Source organism: Amia ocellicauda, chromosome 11 (assembly GCF_036373705.1).
Source record: "Amia ocellicauda isolate fAmiCal2 chromosome 11, fAmiCal2.hap1, whole genome shotgun sequence".
NCBI lineage: Eukaryota > Metazoa > Chordata > Actinopteri > Amiiformes > Amiidae > Amia > Amia ocellicauda.
In genome coordinates, this window is record NC_089860.1 from 35196440 (window position 1) to 35219795 (window position 23356).

A 23356-nucleotide genomic window follows, 5' to 3' on the forward strand; every position below is an offset into this window, starting at 1 on the left:
TAAACCACGGTCCGGCACATTTGTCATGGACATCACTTTCAGGACACCAGCCTTTTCTTATAGATGTTTTCTTAATTGGTTTTATTTTTATTTAATTGGGTATGTTTTGTTCTCTCTCCTCTCTCTCTCTCTCTCTCTCTCTCTCTCTCTCTCTCTCTCTCTCTCTCTCTCTCTCTCTCTCGCTTGCTCATCCCATTACTGAGTATTAAAAAGCTCAATCCTGAGACCTCTAATGGCATTCAGTACCCTGTGCATCAGTAATATACTTCCCCACCAAATTTCCCAACGTTCAGCTTGGGGCAGTGTTTGCAAATTGTAGTTTCAATTGATAAATTGGTATCTGGATCGAAAGCAAGTAGGAAAATTAAATAAGACTAGGGATAGGCCTCTTTAGTGCAATGCTTTCCTGTTCATGTTTATTAATGCGAGTCACCAATGATATAGGGAACAGTCCCCCAGATATGTACATGTATTTTCTTGCCTTTGATTTCATTTTCATTGGTATTGCAATTCTAGCTTGATGCAGGTTTAACTTGATAACAAAACCTTAAATGCCAGTAAGAATATAAAATATGTGCATGCAATATGATCTACTCTGATAGCAGCACAATGCACGGTTTTGCTGTTTTATGATGTAAATAATTATGCCTACATTTGCTTATATTAATGTATTTGGTGGACACAATGTGAATGGGAATGAAAAATAGAATGGAGTCATTTGATTTGTAAGAGAAACTAAAATGTATTGAATTTCTATACAGATATGCGGTGGGTTTCCAGACACTTCCAGGACATTCCTCACCCCGTTCGCGCCTCTGTTCCCCCATCGGCGCCTTTTCACCAACGGAACGCTCTGCGCATGACGTCACGAGGAGCCTGCGCCTCCCCATTGGACAGAACCTCCCGTCACTCAGGAATCTCGCCTCCGATTGGTGGCGAGTGACGCGCGCGGCAGGTAACGGGAGGCGGTGCTTGTTTCCAGGAAGCGCGGCGGTGCGGGAGGCAGCGTGACTCCACATTTACTGCACTTCGCGCTTCGGTTCTCGGGCGGTTTTTCACTCACCATGGCCGAGGAAGAGGAGAAGTATGACGGCATGCTGCTGGTTATGGCACAACAGCACGAAGGCGGCGTGCAGGAGGTAATCGCTCACACGTACCGGGGGCAGCATGTCGAGCATGGGGGATGGGAACCGTATCCTTGATCAGTGTCGGGGCATATCTGTGTTCCCTGCTCCAAAGCCATGATGGGACCCCTGCGCATGTATCTGGGTGGTCTCTTCTGCGGAGAAAGGCTTAACGTGTAGCACATCCCCACCATGTGGTCCTCTCCTGTCATTCACCCGTGCCTTTAGATCAGGGGTCCCCAACCCTGCGCCTGGAGGACCCCCTACCCTGCTGGATTTCTGTTACTTAATTGCACCTTTTTATATTGTGTAATTAAAGAGTTGGCTCTTTAATAAGTTATTTATACAATTCTATACTTAACTGAAACCCCTACTGCTTAAAATCTGATTTAGGAAAGTATTAGTTCAGTTGAGGGTTCAATTAAGCAGTTGAGCTGGGCTGGAACAGAAACCAGCAGGGTAGGGGCTCCTCCAGGACAAAGATTGGGAGCCTCTGGTTTAGATGGCGGTGTCTGACAGTAACCCACTTATTTGCCTGATCCCCACTGCAACCTGCATGTTTACCCTGTTGTATTAATGAAATAAATCAATAATGTACCGTTTAGAGTGGTCTCCTGTGGGTTCAACATACTTCTCCTGTGGTTTACTACGCCAAACCACAGAAATACCACGACAGAAATGATCTTATTAAGGAACCAACTTTTTATCAGTTACACAATTTACATATTCAAATGTAATCAAATGACTTTAATTAAGTAACTGAGTGCTCAGTTGGAACAGCAGGGTCAGTGTTCTGCCCAGACCAGGACTGAGGAGCACTGGTCTAAGGCATTCCCAGTACAGTGCAGTGTAGCACAGTGAATATCTGTTAAATCCATAGGAAGTTACTGTGTAACTGTTGCCATTATAACAAAACAATGTAAAACATCCTCTGTTGTATTTAACTTGCATCAGGGGAAGCATGGCTGTCACAGGTTGTTGCTCTACACAACTCTGCACAAATACTGTGCACCTCAGCACGTTTTCCTTCTCCCATAAAATGTTAAAATAATGTGAACAGAATTACAGGAAGAAAGAAAATCAGCGCATCAGATTTGTGAGAACTTCCAAACCTCTCACTGGCACTGATGTTTTCTCTTCAGAGTATTATAAATTGTGGATCCATTGAGGCATTAATAGAGACAGCTAAATGTACAGTGACTTGGCGGACGTTTAACGTATTGAAGGGGAGAAAAGGAGAGCTGGGTGTCTTAGAGAAAAACCTTTTTATCCTCATTTGAAAAACATTAATAAAAACAACAAAACTACTGTAAGACGATTATGGGGATAATAGAATTGAAGTCGCAGTCTTCAGATGTAATTAGGCTATAGATCCAGATACTTTCCTTTATTAGTTTTATTAAATTAAGTTACTGCGACGCACTGTTAACGCTGTGTGTGTGTGTGTGTGTGTGTTGCAGCTGGTGAACACCTTCTTCAGTTTCTTGAGACGCAAAACAGATTTCTTCACCGGAGGAGAGCAGGGGGCACCGGAGAAGGTAAGGCCTACCCGAACCGTCACTTTGTGGAAAACCTGTAAAATGTCAGACCAGTTCTGAGGTTATATAGTTCTTTAACCCTGACTCTGGGCGAGTTTGCCTGTTTGTCCTGTTTTATATGTAATTATGATCGATCCTAGCCCGTCCTCGGTGAGTCGACTGACCTCTGGCCTACTATGTGAACCCGTTTAGATTCATTATTCTAATCCCAGTCTGTTTTTGTTATGGTGGCGGTGGCAGTGCCAGTTTGGTTGCCCTCCTCTTGTCCCAGTGCGAGGTCGTGTCACTGTTGTGCTGTTTGTGAGAAGCTGTTTTCTCCTCTGTTGGCCAGTGACTTGTTTGTCGGCGTTACAGTACAAAGTCTGGTTTGTTGACCTTGGTTATTTTTCTATTACTTCAGTGTGAAAGTATCCCGATCTAAACAAAAAAGAATTGGCCAGAAATGGTGGTGCGAGGGGAAAGTTCAGGGATCAAAACATGTTTACTAGTATGTGATGGAGCTGCACATTGAACTGTCATCTTTTATTTGTGATGCACCTATCTGATATTGATCTGTCACAGCTCCGGTACAGTAGGGATCAGGTCTGCGCCGAATCCATGCACTTCCACTGCACGATAGATCTAGCGTTGATAAAGAAAGTGGTCAGCCAGGGGATTGGATCTATTTTTGTCCCTTCATTCTTGAAAAGGTGAAATGTGTGCTCTCTGTGTTTCTGAAAGGAAATGTAAACGTTTAAATCCTTTATATGGTCTCTGCGTAAACATAGCTCTGGAAAACAAAATAATACATTTCCAGTGTGAATACGTTTTGCACTGGAACAGAATCTTTTAAACATCTTTCTGTGTATTTATGAATGAAGTCCCTGTGTTTCTGTGCAGCTGGTGAAGGAGTCGTTCGCGCACCACAATCAGCTGGCTCTGAAGGCCCAGCGAGAGAAGCTGGCCAAGCGGGAGAAGGAGCAGCGGGCAGCCAAGCTGGCCGAGGAGGAGGAGCAGGAGAAGAAGAAGGCCAAAAAGAGCGCGGAGGAGAGCGAGCCCAAAATCAAGGAGCTGACGGACGAGGAGGCGGAGCTTCTGCAGTCGGAGATCAACCAGGTGCCGGAGCGCCGCCGGAGACTATAAATTGGCAGAGACGCTGATGTACAGGGCCTGGGTTTCCACTGGGGGTCAGGATTGGAAGACGAGCACTTTCGTCATCATTACAGTTTTTTCAATTTCCCCCAAGATAATAGACCTGGGCTTTTTGCCACCATTGTGTGTGAGTAGATAATGTGTAAATATGTTACAGTAACTCCAATAACCGCATCAACTGCCAAAACTCATTAGTAAAGCCCGTATCAACTTGAGACAATCAGGCACAAACATACATACACGTCAAATGACACAAAGATGAGTTCTTAGAATCAAGATATTGTCGTGGCTTCCTTTTTAAGCACGGGGTGCATGCTGGTCGTTTCAGTCCAAATGTAACGATTTCAGATTGTGTGCGATTGTCCCACAGCGTGGATCCACCTCTAAGATGTGTTCTTCAATTTTGCAGAAGAAAGAAGACGCAAAGAAAGAGGAGATTGCCGTCCAGCCCAACACAGAGATGTCCTCTGAGAAGACGCAGGACAAGGGTGTAAGAGCAGAGATCACAAGCCCTCCTTCACCTCCACGCCCTCGCCAAACTGTGCGTCTCTGTGTCTGTGTCTCTGTGTAACGCGTTCTTCCTCTGTCCTGTGCGTTCCAGTCCGAGTCGGAAGGGGAGGAGGACGAGAAGGACAAAGGCAAGCTGAAGCCCAACGGGGGCAACGGAGCCGACCTTCCGAACTACAGGTGGACGCAGTCTCTGTCCGAAGTGGATGTGAGTTACCTGGGGATATTATTGATTATAAGGAGCTGTATTAGCTTGTTAGCAAAATATATTTTCAGCTGAATATAACATAAGAAAGTGTCCAATCGAAAGGAGGCCAATCGCCCCATCGTGCTCGTTTGATGTCCATTAATCCTACCCAGTCTGTTTTTGAATGATCCCAAATTGATCCTGCTGATCTGGAAAAGCTCCTCTGGTTTGATGTGGTCGATGCCTTTTTTATGATTTTGAAGACTTGGATCAAGTCCCCACGTAGTGTCCTCTGTTCCAGGGTGAAAAAGATACATCAGACTGTGTGCAGAGGTGTCTCCTCTCGGGTTTTAAACCTGTCCGTCCCTCTCCCCCGTCCCCACAGCTGCTGGTGCCCTTCGATGTGCAGTTCCGCATGAAAGGCAAGGACGTGGTGGTGGACGTGCAGAGGCGGCACCTCAAGGTGGGCCTGAAGGGCCACCCGCCGGTCATCGACGCCGAACTGTACAACGAGGTGAAGGTGGAGGAGAGCTCCTGGCTCATCGAGGACGGCAAGGTGGTCACCGTCCACCTGGAGAAGGTAGGGTGGTCTTCAGCACTGGGACCAAAAGAGGAGATTGTACAAGTCAATCCTCTGAGGATTTATAATCTATAAATAAAAAGATTGCATCCACTCAGTAACATTATCACATTATTATTAGCCTTTTCTGGAAATGTAATATTTTATCAATCTGTCTCCGTCTGTGGTTCATTCCTGCGGTTCTTCCTGTCTGTTGGCCGTTACATAGCTACTCGGTTAGTCTTGTGTGTGTCATCTCCGGGGATCAGGGCAATGCAGATTCGTATCTCCTGAAGTTGTGGATGGAGAGGCAGGGCTTCCGCTGGCGTTCAGCGACCCGTGTGGCCTAAAATGTGCGTTTGGTGTTTAGATTAACAAGATGGAGTGGTGGAGCAAGATCATCACCACCGACCCGGAGCTCAACACCAAGAAGATCTGCCCCGAGAACTCCAAGGTAACACGAACTGAGCAGCACAGCTATGTTTCTATCCTTTCTGTAGGAGAGAGAGATGCTGTGTCACAGACTACTGATTTGGTGTCACTAGCTGGAGAACGTCCTGCAAGCCCAAATCCAGACACTAACTCCCAGAATCGTTTGCACTCGGCATCATTGCTATAGTACCACATGACTCAATGATATAAAGTCCTAACCTCGAGTAACCGTCGATTTCTCTCTCTCTCTCTCTCTCTCTCTCTCCGTGGCCCCTGTCTTGCGCCCAGCTGTCTGATTTGGACGGGGAGACGCGCAGCATGGTGGAGAAGATGATGTATGACCAGAGGCAGAAGTCCATGGGCCTGCCCACCTCCGATGAGCAGAAGAAACAAGACATTCTGAAGAAGTAAGACGAAGCTGCTCCTGGGAGCCACTGACCCAAAGTGACCCTCACACCGACGATGTAATCCGATGATAAACCGTATAGCTGGTGTAAATACACCTTAAATCGCAATGACACCTTCATTCGCCGGGGCTACTTCAGTTCACCCAGGAGTGGCTGCATGCTCTCCCTGTTTTATGGCTGTTTAGGTTGTTTTCTTTTATTGTGCATTTCTTTTACGAGTCTTATTTTCTATAACCACTGGATCCTGGTGGCCTTTTCATCCTAAAAAAACCCTTTTACGATGCTGGAGAAGGGCCAAAAAAATAGTATCTTCTCCGGTCTGGTTCCTGCAGTTACGCAGTCAAGGTCAGGTGAGGAAGGTAAATTATTGCAATAAAATGATTATGTGCTTACTGTACCAGCTAGTGGAGGAGCACCGAGAGCCCGGAGGTCACCTCGTTCACCATGCGGCGGGTATTGACAGCTGTGTACACTAGCCCGGGTGGAGGCTTTGGATAGTGGCAGCGTTTCTACTGGAGCCGTTCTGGAAAAGAGCATCAGTTGGGCACCCTGTGGCAGAACAGAAGTTACTATCCTTGTCCCTTCTGTGTTTTTAGTTCATTTTCAGTATTAAGTTTAAACAAATACAGAAAGGAAGCCAAAGACGCCCACAGATCTTGCCCAAATTCCCAAACCAAATGGGAGCGTGTGCTTGACTCACCGTATGGAGTCACGTTAGGTCACAGGAGGCCCCGGTTAATCTTCAGCGATGTGCACGGTTGAACAGTTGCCTGTGAAAGCCGCACTGTAATGTTTTACGCCCAGTAAAAGTTTACAGAGCCATAACTCCACTGATAAGGGCTGTGTTTATCGTGGAGAGAGCAGCTTGAGACGGACACGGAGGACGGCAGCTTATCAGTGGAGCCGTAAACCCCGTGGCCTTGATTCACTTTCACGGCCTGGCTGACTGGCCGACCTCCAGGGTTTGCCTCGCACCCCGGCTAGGATTGGTGGAGCGGTGACAACAACAACAACAACAAACACCTTGGAGAGAGAGTTGTGAATTCTGCTCTTCTGGCAGGCAACGTATTCGCACGATTCACACCCAAGGGACCTCGTTGCATGTGTGCGTTAAAGGGGCACGTATTCACCACAAAGGATAGTGCCAATTAACTGTTTAGAGAAGCACGGGAGGGCAGTTCTTGCTTGTTCGCGGTATCTGCCGGTGAGTAGCTGATTCGGCGGTGACGGCAAACACCTCCGTTCCTTGCACGTCACGGAAGCCCAGATCTCATCAGTATTACGACACGTCCTGCCTCGCACAGAAGGAGCGACACGGTTTAGTGAATAACGTGCCTCTGATGTAGCCGATTTTTAAAGAATGGTGTGGAGAATTAAGAGCCATCTTTCGTAGATTACACATTAATTACCACAACAGAGGCTCAACAGAGCAGCGCTTCCTCAGGGACGTGCGAATCTGTGTTATTAAAACGGCTGGCATTCGACAAGTCTACATACAGAAGCATTAAATCCACTTCAACACTGTTGGCGTCGGCCTTTCGATGTAAAACTACACAAACCCATGCCGTGCTGTCGTGCGATTGTCCTGAGTACGAGCCCTGCGCCCGCCCCGTTCTTCTGTTCCTTTAAGACAAATTTAAATCTTATTCGAGTAGCTGGTGCCAGCTGTCCTTTTATTAGAGGAGCCATTAACATTATTGCTTGTTGTAAAAAAAAATATACAATTAGATTTGTGAGTGTGTAGTAAACCTTTTCAGTTGTTTATCACCCGAGAACCAAAAATACCCTCGTTGAAATGTTTGTGCTTGTGTTCTGGGTGAACGTGAGTTTCCCTTACCCTCTCGGTACAGTATATGATTGATATACATTCCTGGAGTGACGTGTAACATCTGAACTCTCGTTTCCCCGGCGGTCTAATAATTAATGAGTGTTGCTCCACAGGGCCTTGACTCGCCCACGATGTGGCTGACGTGAGCGGACAGGAGCTTTGTCAATGGGGACAAAAATGTCAGTTGACGGACTCGGTCAGGAGGGCACTTCCCCTCAAAAGTCAAACACACTGACTCGATCTGGAAAATAAATAGCTTTTGTGGTCGTTGTGTTGTTTGTTTAATGAACCATCTGTGCGGTTAATGGCTGTTTTAATGGCACCGTTTCGTCTCGTATCTCTCCAGGTTTATGGCCCAGCACCCAGAGATGGATTTCTCCAAAGCCAAGTTCAGCTGAGTGCCTCTCGTCAGGAACCGCTCCTCTGTCTCGACGGTTGTGTGTCAGACCTTAGGAAAATGTTCATCAACTACCAATGCAGACTCTCTCTTCGCCTGTAGTGTGCGGTTTCTTTTGTCTGCCCATTTTGTCCCACATCCCTAGGTTCAACTTTTTTTTTTTTTTTTTATCATTCTTATTTAACCGGTTCTGTTAATGTTCCCGATCTGACGTTACCAATGCAAAGGTTTGTGTGTGTGTTTGTTTTTTAAATAAAGCCGTTTTCAAACCTCACTGACGTCGCCTCGTTGTGTGGCGGTCTCTTGCTGTGCTGTGGTCTGGTGGGTCTGGATGACGGATTATATCACCGCCGCCTCGTGTGTGAGAGTGTGAGTGCGTCTCTCTTCTGTCTGTTCCATCATAAAGCTGGGGTGAAGGCCAGAGAAGCAGGTAATCTCTCTCCAGGTTATTGACCTCGTCTTGCTACATCATATTGTGCACCTGAAGGACTGACTGAATGGTTTCAAAGGACTGAAATACCTCGGCTCATCTCTACTAGTTTATTTTAATTACCCTTCTACCTTCAAAATAAAGATTGATTGGGAATTATCCTTGCTCTGCTGGTAACTATAAACGAAGACAATATTACACTTTGATCAGTAAGTGCATTGTCCACAACTGTTAACATAATCCACTATATTAAGGATTGTTGAATTAAATGGTTACAAAAATAAAATGTTTCAGTCACAATGTTTGTTTGAATGCCTTTGTGAAAGACAATGCATAGTTACATGCTTTTATTTTTTATTTTTAAGTCTCCGTCATGACTTTGTTGAGAAAAAAAAAAATGACCTTGAACGAAATCCTTTGTTTTGCTTTTTATCTTTTTCTTTAAAAAAAAAAAAGCAGTGTCACCATATAACGGTGGTATCAGATTTCAAAGTCCGTTGACCTGTTGAACGTCCTGACTCAGTTTTGTGAAAAACAGCATCGGGGGCGATCGGTGTCGGTGTGAACGTGGCTCACGTCGGGACAGGGTTCGCCTCACTGGAGCTTCTGAGTTTTGCAAAGAGGGAGAATACCAATAACCGCAGGGGATTCATTTGTACTAAAGACAATGCTTTCTGATGCTCTGTGGGGACCTAGCACAGTGTGGATGTTATATTACCTCACGCTTCACGCTTCATTACGCTTCAGTTCTAATTTCATGTCAGAATCTGTATATTTTCCTCTGGATTTTCAGAACCACTGGACTAGAAGCTCTTGAGCTATTTCAGTTGTTAACAGCCCTCTCTCTGAGTCAGTACTTTCAATGAACAAACTTTCCACTCATGTAGTGTCCAAAGACAAACCTCTCACTAATAAACGCTATAGGAGAACAACCTTGTCCTAAGTCACTTTGAACCATCGAGGCCTACATTCCTCAGATGCTATATGGATGGTCTATTTGAGAACCAAGTTATGAACAAACACCTGGGTCATCACATCACTGCTCAAGTGGTTCTGATTCATACAGAACTGGCCCGACTTCCCTGGACAATCAGAGTGAGCCCTTTGGTTTGTTTCTGATCTGTTCTGACTTTTTCATGAGGTGTCAAATTCACTGTGCTGTTCTCCCTTGCTCTGGCTTATATAGGTTACATCATAGGGGAATATAGTCTCATATGTAACAAATGTGTATTTATACATAGGATTTGTATTATTTAAATGTGTTGCACTTTCATTACAGTTTTTATCTCAAGATCGATCTGGTATTGTAGTTTTCTGAATGTACAGTATTTTAAGTGTTTTGGTTTATTATAACTGACTTATTGTGTTGAGTTTTGTGGTTTGCATTGTTTTTCTTTTGTTCACTTATTTTGTGCCTTAATAGTTCGACTAGGTTAGGGGGCTTTTGTGATATTTGAGTGGTACATGGGTTGGTTTCTGTTGGCTGCATTTCTATTCGGCTACTTTCCGTGGTACAGCTGTGATCTGAAGTAATGCCGAGGTTTACCTGTATTTTCACCACACCTGTGTCTAGGGATTCATTGATGGGAAATTGTGACAACCAACTTGATCTGTAAGAGTCTGAGGGTGTGTTCCTAACGCATAGAGATATTACAACTTGTGTACTTGTCATACTTTGTTTACATAGTTCACAACTTCCCAATAAATAGATGCCTTAAGAGTCAGTTGTGTTGATTGTAGGCAGCTAAAGTATGTGTCATGTGTACAGCCATGAACAGATAAAAGCTCTACTGTGTGAGAGCCCATGCAAGTTTGATCTAAAGGAGGGTGTTCACGCCACCTATTGGAGACGTCTGACTGTTCGTTGCTTTGTATTTACAATAAAGTTATTTTAAATTCTGACGTCACTTCTTACGTAATGTGACGTTGACGTCTCCAGAAACATGGCGGACGCTGGTGTTGTTTACATCGCGGTGAGCAACATCCCGGCCCAATTCCGCTCCTCGGACCTGCGGAACTATTTCAGCCAGTTCATCGAGGGGGGCGGGTTCGTGTGTTTCCACTACCGACACCGGCCCGAAGTGCTCCGAGCCCCCGGGGACACTGTGCCGCAGAGGGGACAGTCCAGGGAGCCGCCCGGGTGTCCGCAGAGCCATGACGCCGGGGGAGGGAGCTCGGGGACGGAGGGCTCCACCGAGCGAGTCGCCCCTCCGAGCAGCCAAGAGACCCGCTGTTGCGTGGTGGCCGTCCGGGCAGGGGAAGCGGACCGTTTGGTGAAGATGTACGCCGGGAACCAGTGGGTGGACGCGGACGGGAGCTGGCTCGGCAGCCGCTGTGTGATTCGGAAGATCAGCGTGTCGGATCAGTCGGGTATGGAGAGAGAGAGACAGACAGGCAGAGACAGGCCCATTCAGGACCGGGAGTAATGAACCGGTACCGGAGACAGGGTCAACTTAGTGATTCCTGAGACGCAAGAGCAGTTTTCATCGGACTGATGCGGCTGGGGTTCAGTGCTGATGCTGTGCCAGTCCGGCTGCTGCAGTGACCTGTCCCGCTGCAAATTAAACCATCAGCATGAGTTCTGTCCATGACTAAAACAAATGAGTGTCAAACATCCCGTTGTGATGTGTCTACACGAAAGGCGCTATATAAATGTGCTACTGGGGTCTGATTTGATACTTGACCACTGTATTCATCAGGTTATGTCGTATAGGACAGCAGTGACCACTAGGGAAGTCCAGGGATGAGTGTGAGGCTATAAGAACATGAGAAAGTGTCCAGTCGAGAGGAGCCCATTGGCCCCATCCTGCTCGTTTGGTGTCCATTAATATCTAAGTGATCAAGGATCCTATCCAGTCTGTTTTTGAATGTTCCCAAATTGTCTCTTCAGCCACATCGCTGGGGAGTTTGTTCAGATTGTGACGCCTCTTGTGAAAAAGTGTCTCCTGTCTTAGGTGCCCTCGCACCTTCACCAGTCCTCCCAACGTGAGGGGTTTTCAAAGCGCAGACGAGGAGAACGATGCTTCATTAACGGCCTGTCTTCTCTCTTGCCGCTCAGACGTGAACGAGTTTCCCTACAAGACGAAGGCGCAGCAGCGGCGCCGGGTGGCCGCGAGCGAACGCTTCACCGAGGGCGACCTGAAGACGCTGCCCGAGATGAACCCCCCGGCCCTGATGCCCAACGGCAACGTGGGCACCCCGGTCACCGTCTTCCTGCAGCTGATCCAGGCCTGCCGGCTGCCCCCCAGGCTCATCCGCCAACTGGGCCTCAGCTTCCCCAAGACGGGCTCCCGGCGCCGCTACGGCAATGTGCCCTTCGAGTACCGCAACACGTGCACCCTGAGGCCCCAGCAGGAGAGTGTGTACACTGCGGGCGGCGTGGAGCTCTCCGGGGCGGGGGAGGGCAGCCCTGTACGGGGCAGCCAGGAGACCCCAGAGTCTGGCCCGGCTCAGGAAACCCCCGTGAGCGAGAGAGATGGGCCCAACTCCAACTCGGACGATGTGAGTATCTGCGGGGACGTCTCTTTTATTAGTTTTCCATATTGTTTATTGATTTTGAAGGCGTGATGATGTCCTTTGGTCTGTTCTCTACTGTTTGTGGTGTTGTCCTGTGTCTGCTCTCGTTTTCATATTGGGGAGTTCCATTTTGAATGATTATTAAGTGCACAATCATCTCCCTGACATCGTAATCTTTAGTGCAGGACTAGATTTGTGGTCAGATCAGCGTCGCCCAACATCCATAACCATGTCAGCAATACCCTGGGGTGGGGCAATAATTGATGTCTGTGTGTGTTCATCAGCAGTCAGCAGTTTAAAACCATTTGACACCTAATTAAAATAAATCGGAGGGAACCAGTGTTGGTGCTCGGGGACAGGAAGGCCAGCTGTTTGTGACACGCATGTCCGTCTCCGTGCTCTGCGCCCCGATCAGGACGATGACACGTGTGAGGAGTGGGAGCGACACGAGGCCCTGAGCGAGGACGTGACGCGGCAGGACCGCTGCGAGGAGCGGCTGTTCGAGGAGCGGATCGAGCTCAAGTGGGAGAAGGGCGGCTCGGGCCTGGTCTTCTACACCGACGCGCAGTACTGGAAGGAGGAGCAGGGAGGTACGGCACAGTGATTGTTACTCCATAGATGCACAGCCGTGACTCGTTAGTAAGTCCAGCACCGGCTTTGGAAAGTGATGTTCAGTGTGACGCACCGACGGTGAACGGAGAGATCGCTAAATGGTTTTGGCGGCACAGGGACGCACTGGGGTTTATATGCACCTCACTCGCGGGTTTTCTGTCCTGACCACGTGTCCCTGCTGTTGACAGATTTCGACGAGCAGACGTCGGACGACTGGGACGTGGATATGAGCGTCTACTACGACAAAGGTACGTCGGCTGCTTTTTCAAGTCCCTCTTGCCGTTTAAACTCTGTCGGACGCTGCGAGTCCCGTGCTCACAACCGGTCCCTCTCCTCCTCTTCAGATGGGGGCGATAAAGACGCGCGTGATTACATCCGCATGCGCCACGAGCAGAGGCTGCGGGCCGGGCTGGAGTCGGGGTCTTTGCTGGGCCCACGCATCGGCGGCTTCGAGAAGTTCACCAAGGTGAGGTCGATGAAGAAAGTGTTGGGTTTCTGTTCGTCGTCGGTATCTCTGCGGTGAGACTGGATGGCACACGTCTGACTCTGCGGTGTTTCTGTGCAGGGGGTCGGCCGACGGCTGATGGAGCAGCAGGGCTGGAGGGAGGGTCAGGGGCTTGGCCACAGCCGGCCCGGGATAGCGGAGGCCCTGGAGAGCGAGGGCCAGCACCCCAACTGCAAGAGGGGATTCGGGTGAGTATGCCGGCCCGTCTCCTGCTCTCGTTTCCCCTTTTGCTCGCTCTCTCGCCCTCCCTTGTTCTTTCCCGCACTCACTCACTCACTCTCTCCCCTCCCCTCCCAGGTACCACGGGGAGAAGATCAGCTCGTTCCTCCCGGTGAAGAAGCCTCGTCCCGACTTCCTCATCTCCACGGTGTACGACCAGCCCAGGGAGGAGGACTCCGGGGACTCCCTGTTGAGGAGACAGCAAACCACCAGCATGAAGTACCGGCACTGGCAGCCAGGGGGCAGAAGATAGACACTCAGCAGGATCCTCTGCACGTTGTGCTGGAGCTGACTGTGTGTGTGTGTGACTGTGTGTGTGTGTGTGTGGGTGTGTGTGACTGTGACTGTGTGGGTGTGTGACTGTGTGACTGTGTGTGTGTGTGTGTGTGACTGTGACTGTGTGTGTGTGTGTGTGTGTGTGACTGTGTGTCTGTGTGTGTGTGTGTGTGACTGTGGGTGTGTGTGTGACTGTGACTGTGTGTCTGTGTGTGTGACTGTGTGTGTGTGTGTGTGTGACTGTGACTGTGTGTCTGTGTCTGTGTGGGTGTGTGTGTGACTGTGTGTGTGTGTGACTGTGTGTGTGTGTGACTGTGTGTGTGTGTGTGTGTGTGTGTGTGACTGTGACTGTGTGTCTGTGTCTGTGTGGGTGTGTGTGTGTGACTGTGTGTCTGTGTGTGTGACTGTGTGTGTGTGTGTGTGTGACTGTGACTGTGTGACTGTGTGACTGTGTGTGTGTGTGTGTGTGACTGTGACTGTGTGTGTGTGTGTGTGTGTGTGACTGTGTGTCTGTGTGTGTGTGTGTGTGACTGTGGGTGTGTGTGTGACTGTGACTGTGTGTCTGTGTGTGTGACTGTGTGTGTGTGTGTGTGTGACTGTGACTGTGTGTCTGTGTCTGTGTGGGTGTGTGTGTGACTGTGTGTGTGTGTGACTGTGTGTGTGTGTGACTGTGTGTGTGTGTGTGTGTGTGTGTGTGACTGTGACTGTGTGTCTGTGTCTGTGTGGGTGTGTGTGTGTGACTGTGTGTCTGTGTGTGTGACTGTGTGTGTGTGTGTGTGTGACTGTGACTGTGTGTCTGTGTCTGTGTGGGTGTGTGTGTGTGACTGTGTGTGTGTGTGACTGTGTGTGTGTGTGTGTGTGTGTGACTGTGTGTGTGTGTGTGTGTGTGTGACTGTGACTGTGTGTCTGTGTCTGTGTGGGTGTGTGTGTGTGACTGTGTGTCTGTGTGTGTGCATGGGTGGGTGCGTTTTATTTATTTTTAGTCCGTCTTGTCAACAAGAAAAAATGGAAAATAAAGTTTGTTTCTCTGCGTAACTACTATGAGTCTTCTGATAGCCATAGGACCAAGCTATGCAAACTTTCTATTGTTATTTTATTACTTTTCAGTCCTATTTGTATTTCCCTCTAAAGGGGGGTAAAATGTTTGTTTCAGATGTACTGTAGAATGATGTTCACGGGTTATTTGCTGTATATTACAGCGCCCCACTGTCAAGTGTGCTGAAAATGTCAAACATTTATTACCATTGGGAGTTTTTGATACAGGATGATTTCAATAAATACTTTACTATGACTGCGCATTATTGTCATTTGTACACACCTCTTGTTGGGCTCTTATCAGTGCTGGCAGTTCGCTGTTGTCCACTATCCACCGCTGAGGGATTGTTTATGACGGACAGGGAGGGCAGCCCCACTGATTCTGTTACACTTTCATGAACAATACAATATGTTACAGTGTTACCAAACAAAGAATAGCAATACATTGAACCCTTCTTAATGAGCAGCGAATCCTAGGAAATATTCATATATGTGTTTATTTTTTAACGTCATTTGCACAACGAGCGCTGCGAATAGGGAAGCGCTTCCTCTGCCGGAACCAGGAACTCGGCGCCGTGTTTCCGGGCCGGACGGGTCTGAAGAGCGACACCGACTTCCGCCTTCCGGTGCGGCGCGCAGTGAGGAGCGGGTCCGAGCAGAGCAGCGTCACAGAGAAACGCCGCTGCGCAACAGACGGCCAATAGAGACGACACCAGATCCGAGTTATAAATAAGGTGGAGACGTGGACACATGCCGGCTGACAGAGGCTGTGTGTGGATCAGAGCCAGACATTTGACAGCCGCGGTGGGTGTTCACTGTTCACTAGCCAGTGTGCGCTACAGCCCGGCAACATTGTATCCGTGCGCTCCACTGCGCGGTGCTGTAATATAACCGGTCAGGATCCGGCACGATTTTCATGAAATGGGCAGGAACAACCCCAATTCTGACTAACTCGTTCTCATCTGCGACACAAAAATGTTCAGTTTTTATTTCATAGCACATTATTCAGAAGAAACCCATGAACATGAGCATAGTGCCCGATGTAAGCCTCAGCCATGTGATGCACACACAAGGAAGTATCTGGAAACTGAGGTTCAGATGAGTGATCAGGCCTACTTTATATGTTTCTCATGTTGTGTGGGTGGCTAGTGTGTTTTGCTCTGGGGGGTGTTGTGCATATTTTATGAGCCTGGAATGGGTGGCTTTCTAAAACTGTTTTCATCCAGTTTATTCCTGTTGTTCTTATCCCCAATCTCTCCAGTTTCTCTGAAGCTGTAATCCCCAGTCCTGTGGTGTCGACCCATTCCAGACGTGTCCGTGATGTGAACCGGTGAGGCGTCATGTCCAACCAGAGCACACCGTCCGGCCCCGCCCGCTCTCTGCAATTCGGCCAGGTGGTGATCGGACCCCCCGGCTCGGGCAAGACCACCTACTGCCGGGGCATGCAGGAGTTCCTCGGCCAGCTGGGCCGCAAGGTGGTGGTGGTCAACCTGGACCCGGCCAATGAAGGCCTGCCCTACCCCTGCGCCGTGGACGTCGGCGAGCTGATCACGCTGGACGACGTGATGGACAGCCTGAAACTGGGGCCCAACGGCGGCCTCATCTACTGCATGGAGTACCTGGAGGCCAACCTCGACTGGCTGGAGGCCAAGCTGCGGTCGCTCGGGGACTGCTACTTCCTGTTCGACTGCCCCGGCCAGGTGGAGCTGTACACCCACCAGAGCTGCGTCAAGAACATCTTTGCCCAGCTGGCGAAGTGGAACTTTCGGGTAGGTCTCCTGTCCCCAGGCCCCGCTTGATTCGTTTTTTCTATTCTCAGTGGGAACTCGCAAGCTGTAGTTTTCATGTCTCAAGAACATTATACCATGCGACATGACACAATAAACACACACAATCGGAGTGCATTTGAAGATTCTCTGATTACACAAGGATCTGCATTCCAGAGCTCTGGGGCATAACAGCAAACAGCTCCAGTGGGCCGCAGTGTGAAGTCCAGCAGCTGTGACACAAATTGACACATTCGATAGGTCAGACGGGATGCTTAGCCTAATTAGCAACCAAGAGGTCAGCCAGGGACTGTGGCGTCCACACAGGAGAGCTGGTTTGTGCTGTGAGCTGGTTTCCATGTCCTGGGTCACAGTCGGCCTGCAGCGATTCCAGACCAAGTCAAGCAGAATCAGTTTGAAAGGCAGCCTGATTGATTTAGATTGAAGCCTCTCATTGCAAGGCAGTGAGTGTTCATTTAACAAGCATGGATTATGTTTTAAGAACATAAGAAAGTGTCCAATCAAGAGGAGCCATTTGCCCCATCGTGCTCGTTTGGTGTCCATTAATAACTAAGTGATCAAGGATCCTATCCAGTCTATTTTTGAATGTTCCCAAATTGTCTCTTCAGCCGCATCGCTGGGGAGTTTGTTCAGATTGTGACGCCTCTCTGTGTGAAGAAGTGTCTCCTGTTTTCTGTCTCGAATGCCTTGAAGCCCAATTTCCATTTGTCCCCGGGTGCGTGTGTCCCTGCTGATCTGGAAAAGCTCCTCTGGTTTGATGTGGTCGATGCCCTTCATGATTTTGAAGACTTGGATCAAGTCCCCACGTAGTCTCCTCTGTTCCAGGGTGAAAAGGTTCAGGTCCTCTGTCTCTCAGTAGGACATTCCCTTCAGACCTGGAATAAGTCTGGTTGCTCTCCTCTGAACTGCCTCTAGAGCAGCGATATCTTTCTTGAAGTGTGGAGCCGATTAATTGTGTGGTATTATAGAAACTCAAGTGCATGTGTGTATGTATGCATGTATTTATGGGTGTAAGTTGTTAAGGTCTCATTATTGGGCTGTTTGTTGTAACATTGTGTGTGTTGATCAGTTTGTGTTGAGGAAGCCGTCCTGAGTGTCTCCTCTGCTTGCAGTTGACCGCCGTGCACCTGGTGGATTCCCACTACTGTGCCGACCCGGCCAAGTTCATCTCCGTACTGTGCACCTCCCTGTCCACCATGCTGCACGTGGAGCTGCCCCACGTCAACGTCCTGTCCAAGATGGACCTGGTCGAGCAGTTCGGGAGACTGGGTGAGAGAGGCAGAATCGTCTTTGGCCTGGGTGGGGGGTCCTAGTAGTCCTCTGTCCCTTTTCTAGACGGGCTGTATTGTATCAGAAGGTTTTTCTTGTTGGTTGTCGGTACTGACCTGTGTCCTCCTCTCCCCCCGTGCCACAGCCTTCAACCTCGACTTCTATACCGAGGTGCTCGACCTGTCCTACCTGCTGGGACACCTAGGCGCTGACCCGTTTTTCAAAAAGTTTGCAAGGCTCAACGAGAAGCTGATAGAGCTCATCGAGGACTACAGCCTGGTCTCCTTTGTGCCTCTGAACGTCCAGGTGGGCTCTTGCTTCCCCACTCTCCCTCTCTCTCTCTCTACCTCTCCCTCTCTCCCTCATTCTCTCTCTCTCCCTGTCTCTCCAGGACAAGCAGAGCATGGCGCAGGTGATGAGGGTGGTGGACAAGGCCAATGGCTACTGCTTCGGGGACCTGGAGCAGCGCAGCCTGGAGGCCATGATGTCCGCAGCAGTCGGGGCTGACTTCCACTTCAGCTCGTATCCTTTGCCTCCTCTTGTGTCTCTGTTTCCTCTGGTGTGTGTCTGTGTGTGTGTCTGTGTGTCTGTGTCTGTGATTGTTTGTGTGTCTGTGATTGTGTGTGTGTGTCTGTGTGTGTGTGTGTGTGTCTGTGATTGTGTGTGTGTCTGTGATTGTGTGTGTGTCTGTGTGTGTGTCTGTGTGTGTGTGTGGTTGGAGAGCCTCCTCCCTTGTGTCCACACCCTGGCCCTGTTTCTTTAACTCTGACTGCAGGACGCTGGCCGTGCAGGAGAAGTACCTACATCCGGGTGAGAAGACGGTGGGGGACGAGGTAATGGATCTATAGCCACGGTCTCGGGCAGACCTCCCACTCCGGTCACACAGCCACAACATCCCTGCGCTGGTCTGGACTGGACTCGAGCACAGACCCCCACACACGGACCCGCAGACGGACACACGAACACGTTCACAGAGACACGCCTGCGCTGGCCTGACCTGGGCTAGAGCTCACGCATAAACACACACACAGACACACAAACACACGACAGGACACGAGGACACGCCTCGCCCAGAGGGACACTGGCTGCTTCTGATGAATAATAACATCAACGATCTGCCCTGGGACTGAATTTCAATAAAACTGAGGGAAAATATGGATGAGAAGTGCTCTTTCCACAGCTCTGTTTAGACTGAACAGAAAGTGCGATGGTGTGCGATGTAAGCATATAACAAAACCATGAACACTGTGCTCTGACTTTTGTTTATTTTTGTCTGTTTGTCGTTCGCTGACTTTTATAAAACATGGATCTCTGCCGTGCCGAGTGCGTTGGCCTTGTTTGTCTTTCTCGACTCCTCTCAATCCCCTGTCAAGTCACAGGGTGGCGTCCAGGACCGTGAACGCCTTGTCCGTCCAGCTGTCCTCCATGGCTGAGTTGTGGCTGGTCTCAGTAGTGCCGACACGCCCCGGGCCTCGGAGAAGGTTCGGGTCTCTTTCGATATTGACCCATTGCGGAGCTTGGGGCCGGTCGCCGAGTCAGTGTGTAGCTGATTGTGTAGTCTGTGAGGAGAGCGCTGTGGTGTTGTGTAATGCTCAGAGAGGCACAACTCGTCCCCCAGCTACACGTGTGCACAGGTCTAGTGTAGGAAAATGGGGGCTGCTGTGGGTGGGAGGTTCTGTGAGTGGAGCCAGGTGGCGGTGAGACAGGGTGCATATGTGTGCCTGGGGGGGCTGGGGCGGGTCGGTGGGGTGGGTGGCACGGAGAATGGGGGGGGGTGCTGAGGGAGGGGAGTGTGCTCAGCTGAGAGCAATGTCTCACTGGGGTTCGAAAATTTCTTCATTAGGAAAACCACACAGAGATCAGAGGGCCGGCCGGGGGCGTCTGCGTGCTCAGCAAACACGCCGCCGGAGTGCAGGAGCCGTGTCAGCTGCCTCGGCGTGTTTTTACCGAGGGGCAGCAATAAATTACACGGGGGGGGGGGGGGGGGGGAGCGGGTCTGTGGGCAATCGGGGGGGCTGCGCCGCATCGTCTGGCCGGCTTCTCCGAATCTTCTGGAGGAAAAGATGCCAGGCCGAAAACAGTAGTCCCACACCGGCATCTGCTGATGCTCGGTGATAAACACACACTAAGATCCCAAATTACGTCAGCCCTGTTTCTGTTCATGGTTACCTGTCCCGAGGAGAGTACAGTTCATGTTTGAGTAAAGTGCGAGTTGTGGCAGACTCTCTGTGCCTTCTTCTCGGTTCTCCTGCCTTTCTTCTCCCTGCTCATGATCTCCAGACCTCTCCCCAAGAGACAAGAGGGACACCTCTGCCTCGTCCACTTTTAAAAACCCGTCTCTGGCTCAGTCTACCTCTAGATTCAAATGTAGCATGTAAAGGTGTTGTTTAGTCATTTGTATGTCGCGTGTCGGCTCTGAGACGCACTCTGTGTATGCAGGGCTCTATTTTGATTTCAGATCGATGTGGTTGACTTGCTGTTTTTCTGGAGAGCAACGTCGGGAAAGGTGTCCACACCCAGACCGTACAGCATCGTCTTTACAGTGTGTTTGACTCCTGGAGGCAAGCTCATCTGGAAAGTCAAAGCTTCCCGGCTCAATTAACAAAGACAAACACTGACAGCAGGCCAGAGAAAGCCTATCTCCCCTGTGTGTGTGTCTGTGGTGTTTGGTCAGCTCTGCAGACAAAGGCCCAGTGTGCGATTGTTTACAGCCGAGTTTGCAATAACAAAGTGGATGAACTCCTGTTTTTTTTCCTGCCTTCTTGTTTTTTCCCCCCTGGCTTAAAGTCTTAGCACAGCGCATGAGACGGGTCTGACAAAACCCGTGTGTGTACCCTGGTTTAATTCACATCCTCTCGGGGTCTCCAGAAGAAACAAAATAGGATATTTTTGGGAAACAACTTCCCTGCCAGTGTGATGGCGTTTTAAGTTTCTCAATGAGTCGATCCCTGCTGTTGTTCTTCTCCTTTGAACCCAGAAAAATGAGACGATAAATCAAACGGAAAGAAAAGTGTGGGAGTGTTGTAGTGCAGAACTGTTTGTCACCAGTGTGTCTGTAGTTTGAGCAGGTTGTCAGTGTAGTAGTAGGGTTGATGCTTTGATATTGAGGCTAACAAGTTACTATAGGTACTTATTTACTGTGTGACAAGTTATAAACCCTGTAGTTTTATTTAAATGTTAAATCATAGCAGGTATAAACATTTGAGCCTATTGTAGATTAGTTCTCTATTTGATTACTAGTTTTTCCTCCTAATTCTGTAAACGCATCATTCAAACTTTACTTCTTGAGGTTAATATGAACTTCAAAATACTGGCTCCTTGAAAGAGAATATAAATATTTGCATCTCGGTAGATTTGGACCTTCAAACTTTGACAGATTTTGTTCAGAAAATGTGTTTGAGACAAGCATTTAATTTCTGTGTTCAAATCAGTTACAGTTGTTTACTGGCGCTTGGAAAAAATAACTAGAGAATCCAAAAGAACACCCTGATCTCAAAACACAGAAAACAAACGGGGAAATTAAAGTAACATAAATTACACTCCGACTGGAAACATCTCGAGCACTCGCTTGCAATATCTGGGCAGGACTTTGCTCATGGGTTTATATTACTCTGACAGCAGGTTGCCAAATTGCCGGCTCATTAAAACCTGGCCGGCCGCCTGCGCTCCCATATTCATTTGAGTCCCGGTGCGGAGCGCTTCATCATCCCGGCTGTCACTGTCTGCGCTCGGCGGTCAGGGGCCCCAACGACACTGTTACACTGTATCGAATAGTGTCTCTGTGGAGGATTATGTCACAATGAGATTGAGATTAGAAAACTTTCAGCGTACATATCATAGTCTTCTTGATTATAAAATATTTAGAAGGATTTTTGTGGCAAATGTTACATATTTAGTTGCCGCTTTATGGATTGTAATCAATTTATTTGGGGCAGTTTAAAATTACTTTTATTTAACATTTTTGAATAGACGAGTGTAAAATGCATTGTAAGTTTCTGTCCTCAGAGCTTCATTCATACGCTTTGGCTCGTCTCAAACAATAGTTATGCTTATGAGATCTGGGATATTTATTTCCGTGCTTCACGATTGTAAAAGCTGAGAGGTTGTTGCTCTAATTAACGCGGCCGTGCCACTGACGGAATATCCTTTTCTTATTAACACGGGTCGCAAATTAAACTGACGCCTAGCAGCAGAATTTTCTCTACTCCTCTGTGTTAGAAACCATCCCTCCTGACGACTTATACCCAGGAACAAAATACCCCCCCCCCAATTCTCACACATTGTACTGAAACCTTAACAATGTTTTTCAAAACTATAAACCTTTACAAAAGTGTATATATAATATAATAACTCCACAATGTTAGCTTTTTCTTAAGAACGGAGCAAGAAAATAAACCACACATTAGCCATACATAAGAATGAATTCGTATTTATTTATTCACATGAATGTTCCTCATAAACACAGCAGTAGTGAAAAAGGATGATCATGCGACAGTTACAGGTGTGCGATGTGAGTCGGTGTGGGGTCAGTTCTTCACACTGAACAGTTCTGCACAGTGGGGTGTTCTGGAGTTTATGACGCTGGCGATGTGATCTCTTCCACATGGGAAAAGCCTTCTCTTCAAATCAGTCTGGATGTCAGAAAACTGGCAACATGTGCATATGTGTGGTCTTGTGTAGCTTTATATCAGTTTAATACACGTGAATGTCTGGGTACTTCTCTGGTGCAGATTGGCAGGACAACGCAAGACACGGTCACCAGGCATGTTTTTGGCGTGGCCCTTTATCTCACAGTGCCAAAGAGCACTTCTTTGATCGCCCATCTTTCGAGCGACCTCCTGTTTAAGGTTGTACACAGCTGCTCCCAGACGTGCTCAGTGTGCGAGTGAAATTGAGTGGTAGAGATTTGTCCGTGAAGCAGCGCAGCAGGAGCCCCATGAACGCTGGCCCGCCTCTGAAGGAAAGGGTCTTCCAGTTTGGTTTCCAGTTTGGTTTTGGAAGTCCCATAAGGAGATGAGCTGCACTGCTGCCCCTCTCGGTCTGTCACACAGGCATTATTATTATTAAATCGAATGTGTTGCAATCTGTGCTGTGTTTGGCGGCACAGTTTCGCAGCAGGGCCCTGTGTTTTGCGCACTAGATCGCACTAAACACAGGGCCCTATGCACAGGGTTTTCAGTTTAAAATCCAACTCTTGGGATCCTGTGAGCACAAATAAAGTGTGGGTGGGGAATGTATGTGTTATGTGGGCTCAACAACAAACTGACTCACTAGCTTTCGAAGTTACAAAGCAGCCATGTGAAACACCCAGGAAACCCTACAGGCCGAGGAATGCTCTGTGTCGCATCGTTCTGCCTGTCGACCCGCGCCGCCCTTCACTGGACACTGACTGGCCGTGTGACTTGAATCCACTGATCCCGAGAGTCATTCTCGGCAGGAAGTGCGTTGCTGCTGCGGTTCAGAGCGAGGGTTTGTTGACAGGCGGACTCATGATTGAGTGAGAGGTGTGTGGGTTACTGTGTTCTCCGGTAAGATGTAGTAACGGGGTCCTACTCTATGTTTGGTGAGTGAAGGTGCAAATAAATTGAGAATACACA

At 48.6% G+C, this 23356-nt stretch overlaps 3 protein-coding genes across 4 annotated transcripts; all 3 read left to right on the top strand.

Moving 5' to 3' along the window:
• The first annotated feature begins 954 nt into the window (after positions 1-954).
• Positions 955-8384, top strand: nudc (nudC nuclear distribution protein). 2 transcript variants are annotated; one of them, XM_066717672.1, is made up of 9 exons: positions 955-1139; positions 2585-2662; positions 3542-3757; positions 4164-4283; positions 4395-4508; positions 4873-5067; positions 5417-5500; positions 5767-5885; positions 8060-8384. In XM_066717672.1, exons 1-9 carry the CDS (start codon positions 1065-1067, stop codon positions 8109-8111), a joined length of 1053 nt encoding a protein of 350 aa, XP_066573769.1. In that variant the 5' UTR covers positions 955-1064; the 3' UTR covers positions 8112-8384. The 2 variants fall into 2 exon arrangements, with proteins under 2 accessions (XP_066573769.1, XP_066573770.1); XM_066717673.1 differs by having other exon boundaries at positions 957-1139; positions 4203-4283.
• A 2075-nt stretch (positions 8385-10459) lies between these two features.
• On the top strand, positions 10460-14959 carry gpatch3 (G patch domain containing 3). The gene is made up of 7 exons (XM_066717674.1): positions 10460-10910; positions 11599-12041; positions 12472-12646; positions 12857-12916; positions 13013-13134; positions 13234-13361; positions 13471-14959. The coding sequence occupies exons 1-7, from the start codon at positions 10484-10486 to the stop codon at positions 13643-13645; spliced, it is 1530 nt and encodes a 509-aa protein (XP_066573771.1). The 5' UTR covers positions 10460-10483; the 3' UTR covers positions 13646-14959.
• A 358-nt stretch (positions 14960-15317) lies between these two features.
• gpn2 (GPN-loop GTPase 2) lies at positions 15318-19078 on the top strand. The gene is made up of 6 exons (XM_066717676.1): positions 15318-15507; positions 15965-16472; positions 17603-17759; positions 17905-18065; positions 18151-18281; positions 18535-19078. The coding sequence occupies exons 2-6, from the start codon at positions 16044-16046 to the stop codon at positions 18605-18607; spliced, it is 951 nt and encodes a 316-aa protein (XP_066573773.1). The 5' UTR covers positions 15318-15507; positions 15965-16043; the 3' UTR covers positions 18608-19078.
• Positions 19079-23356: the final 4278 nt, after the last annotated feature.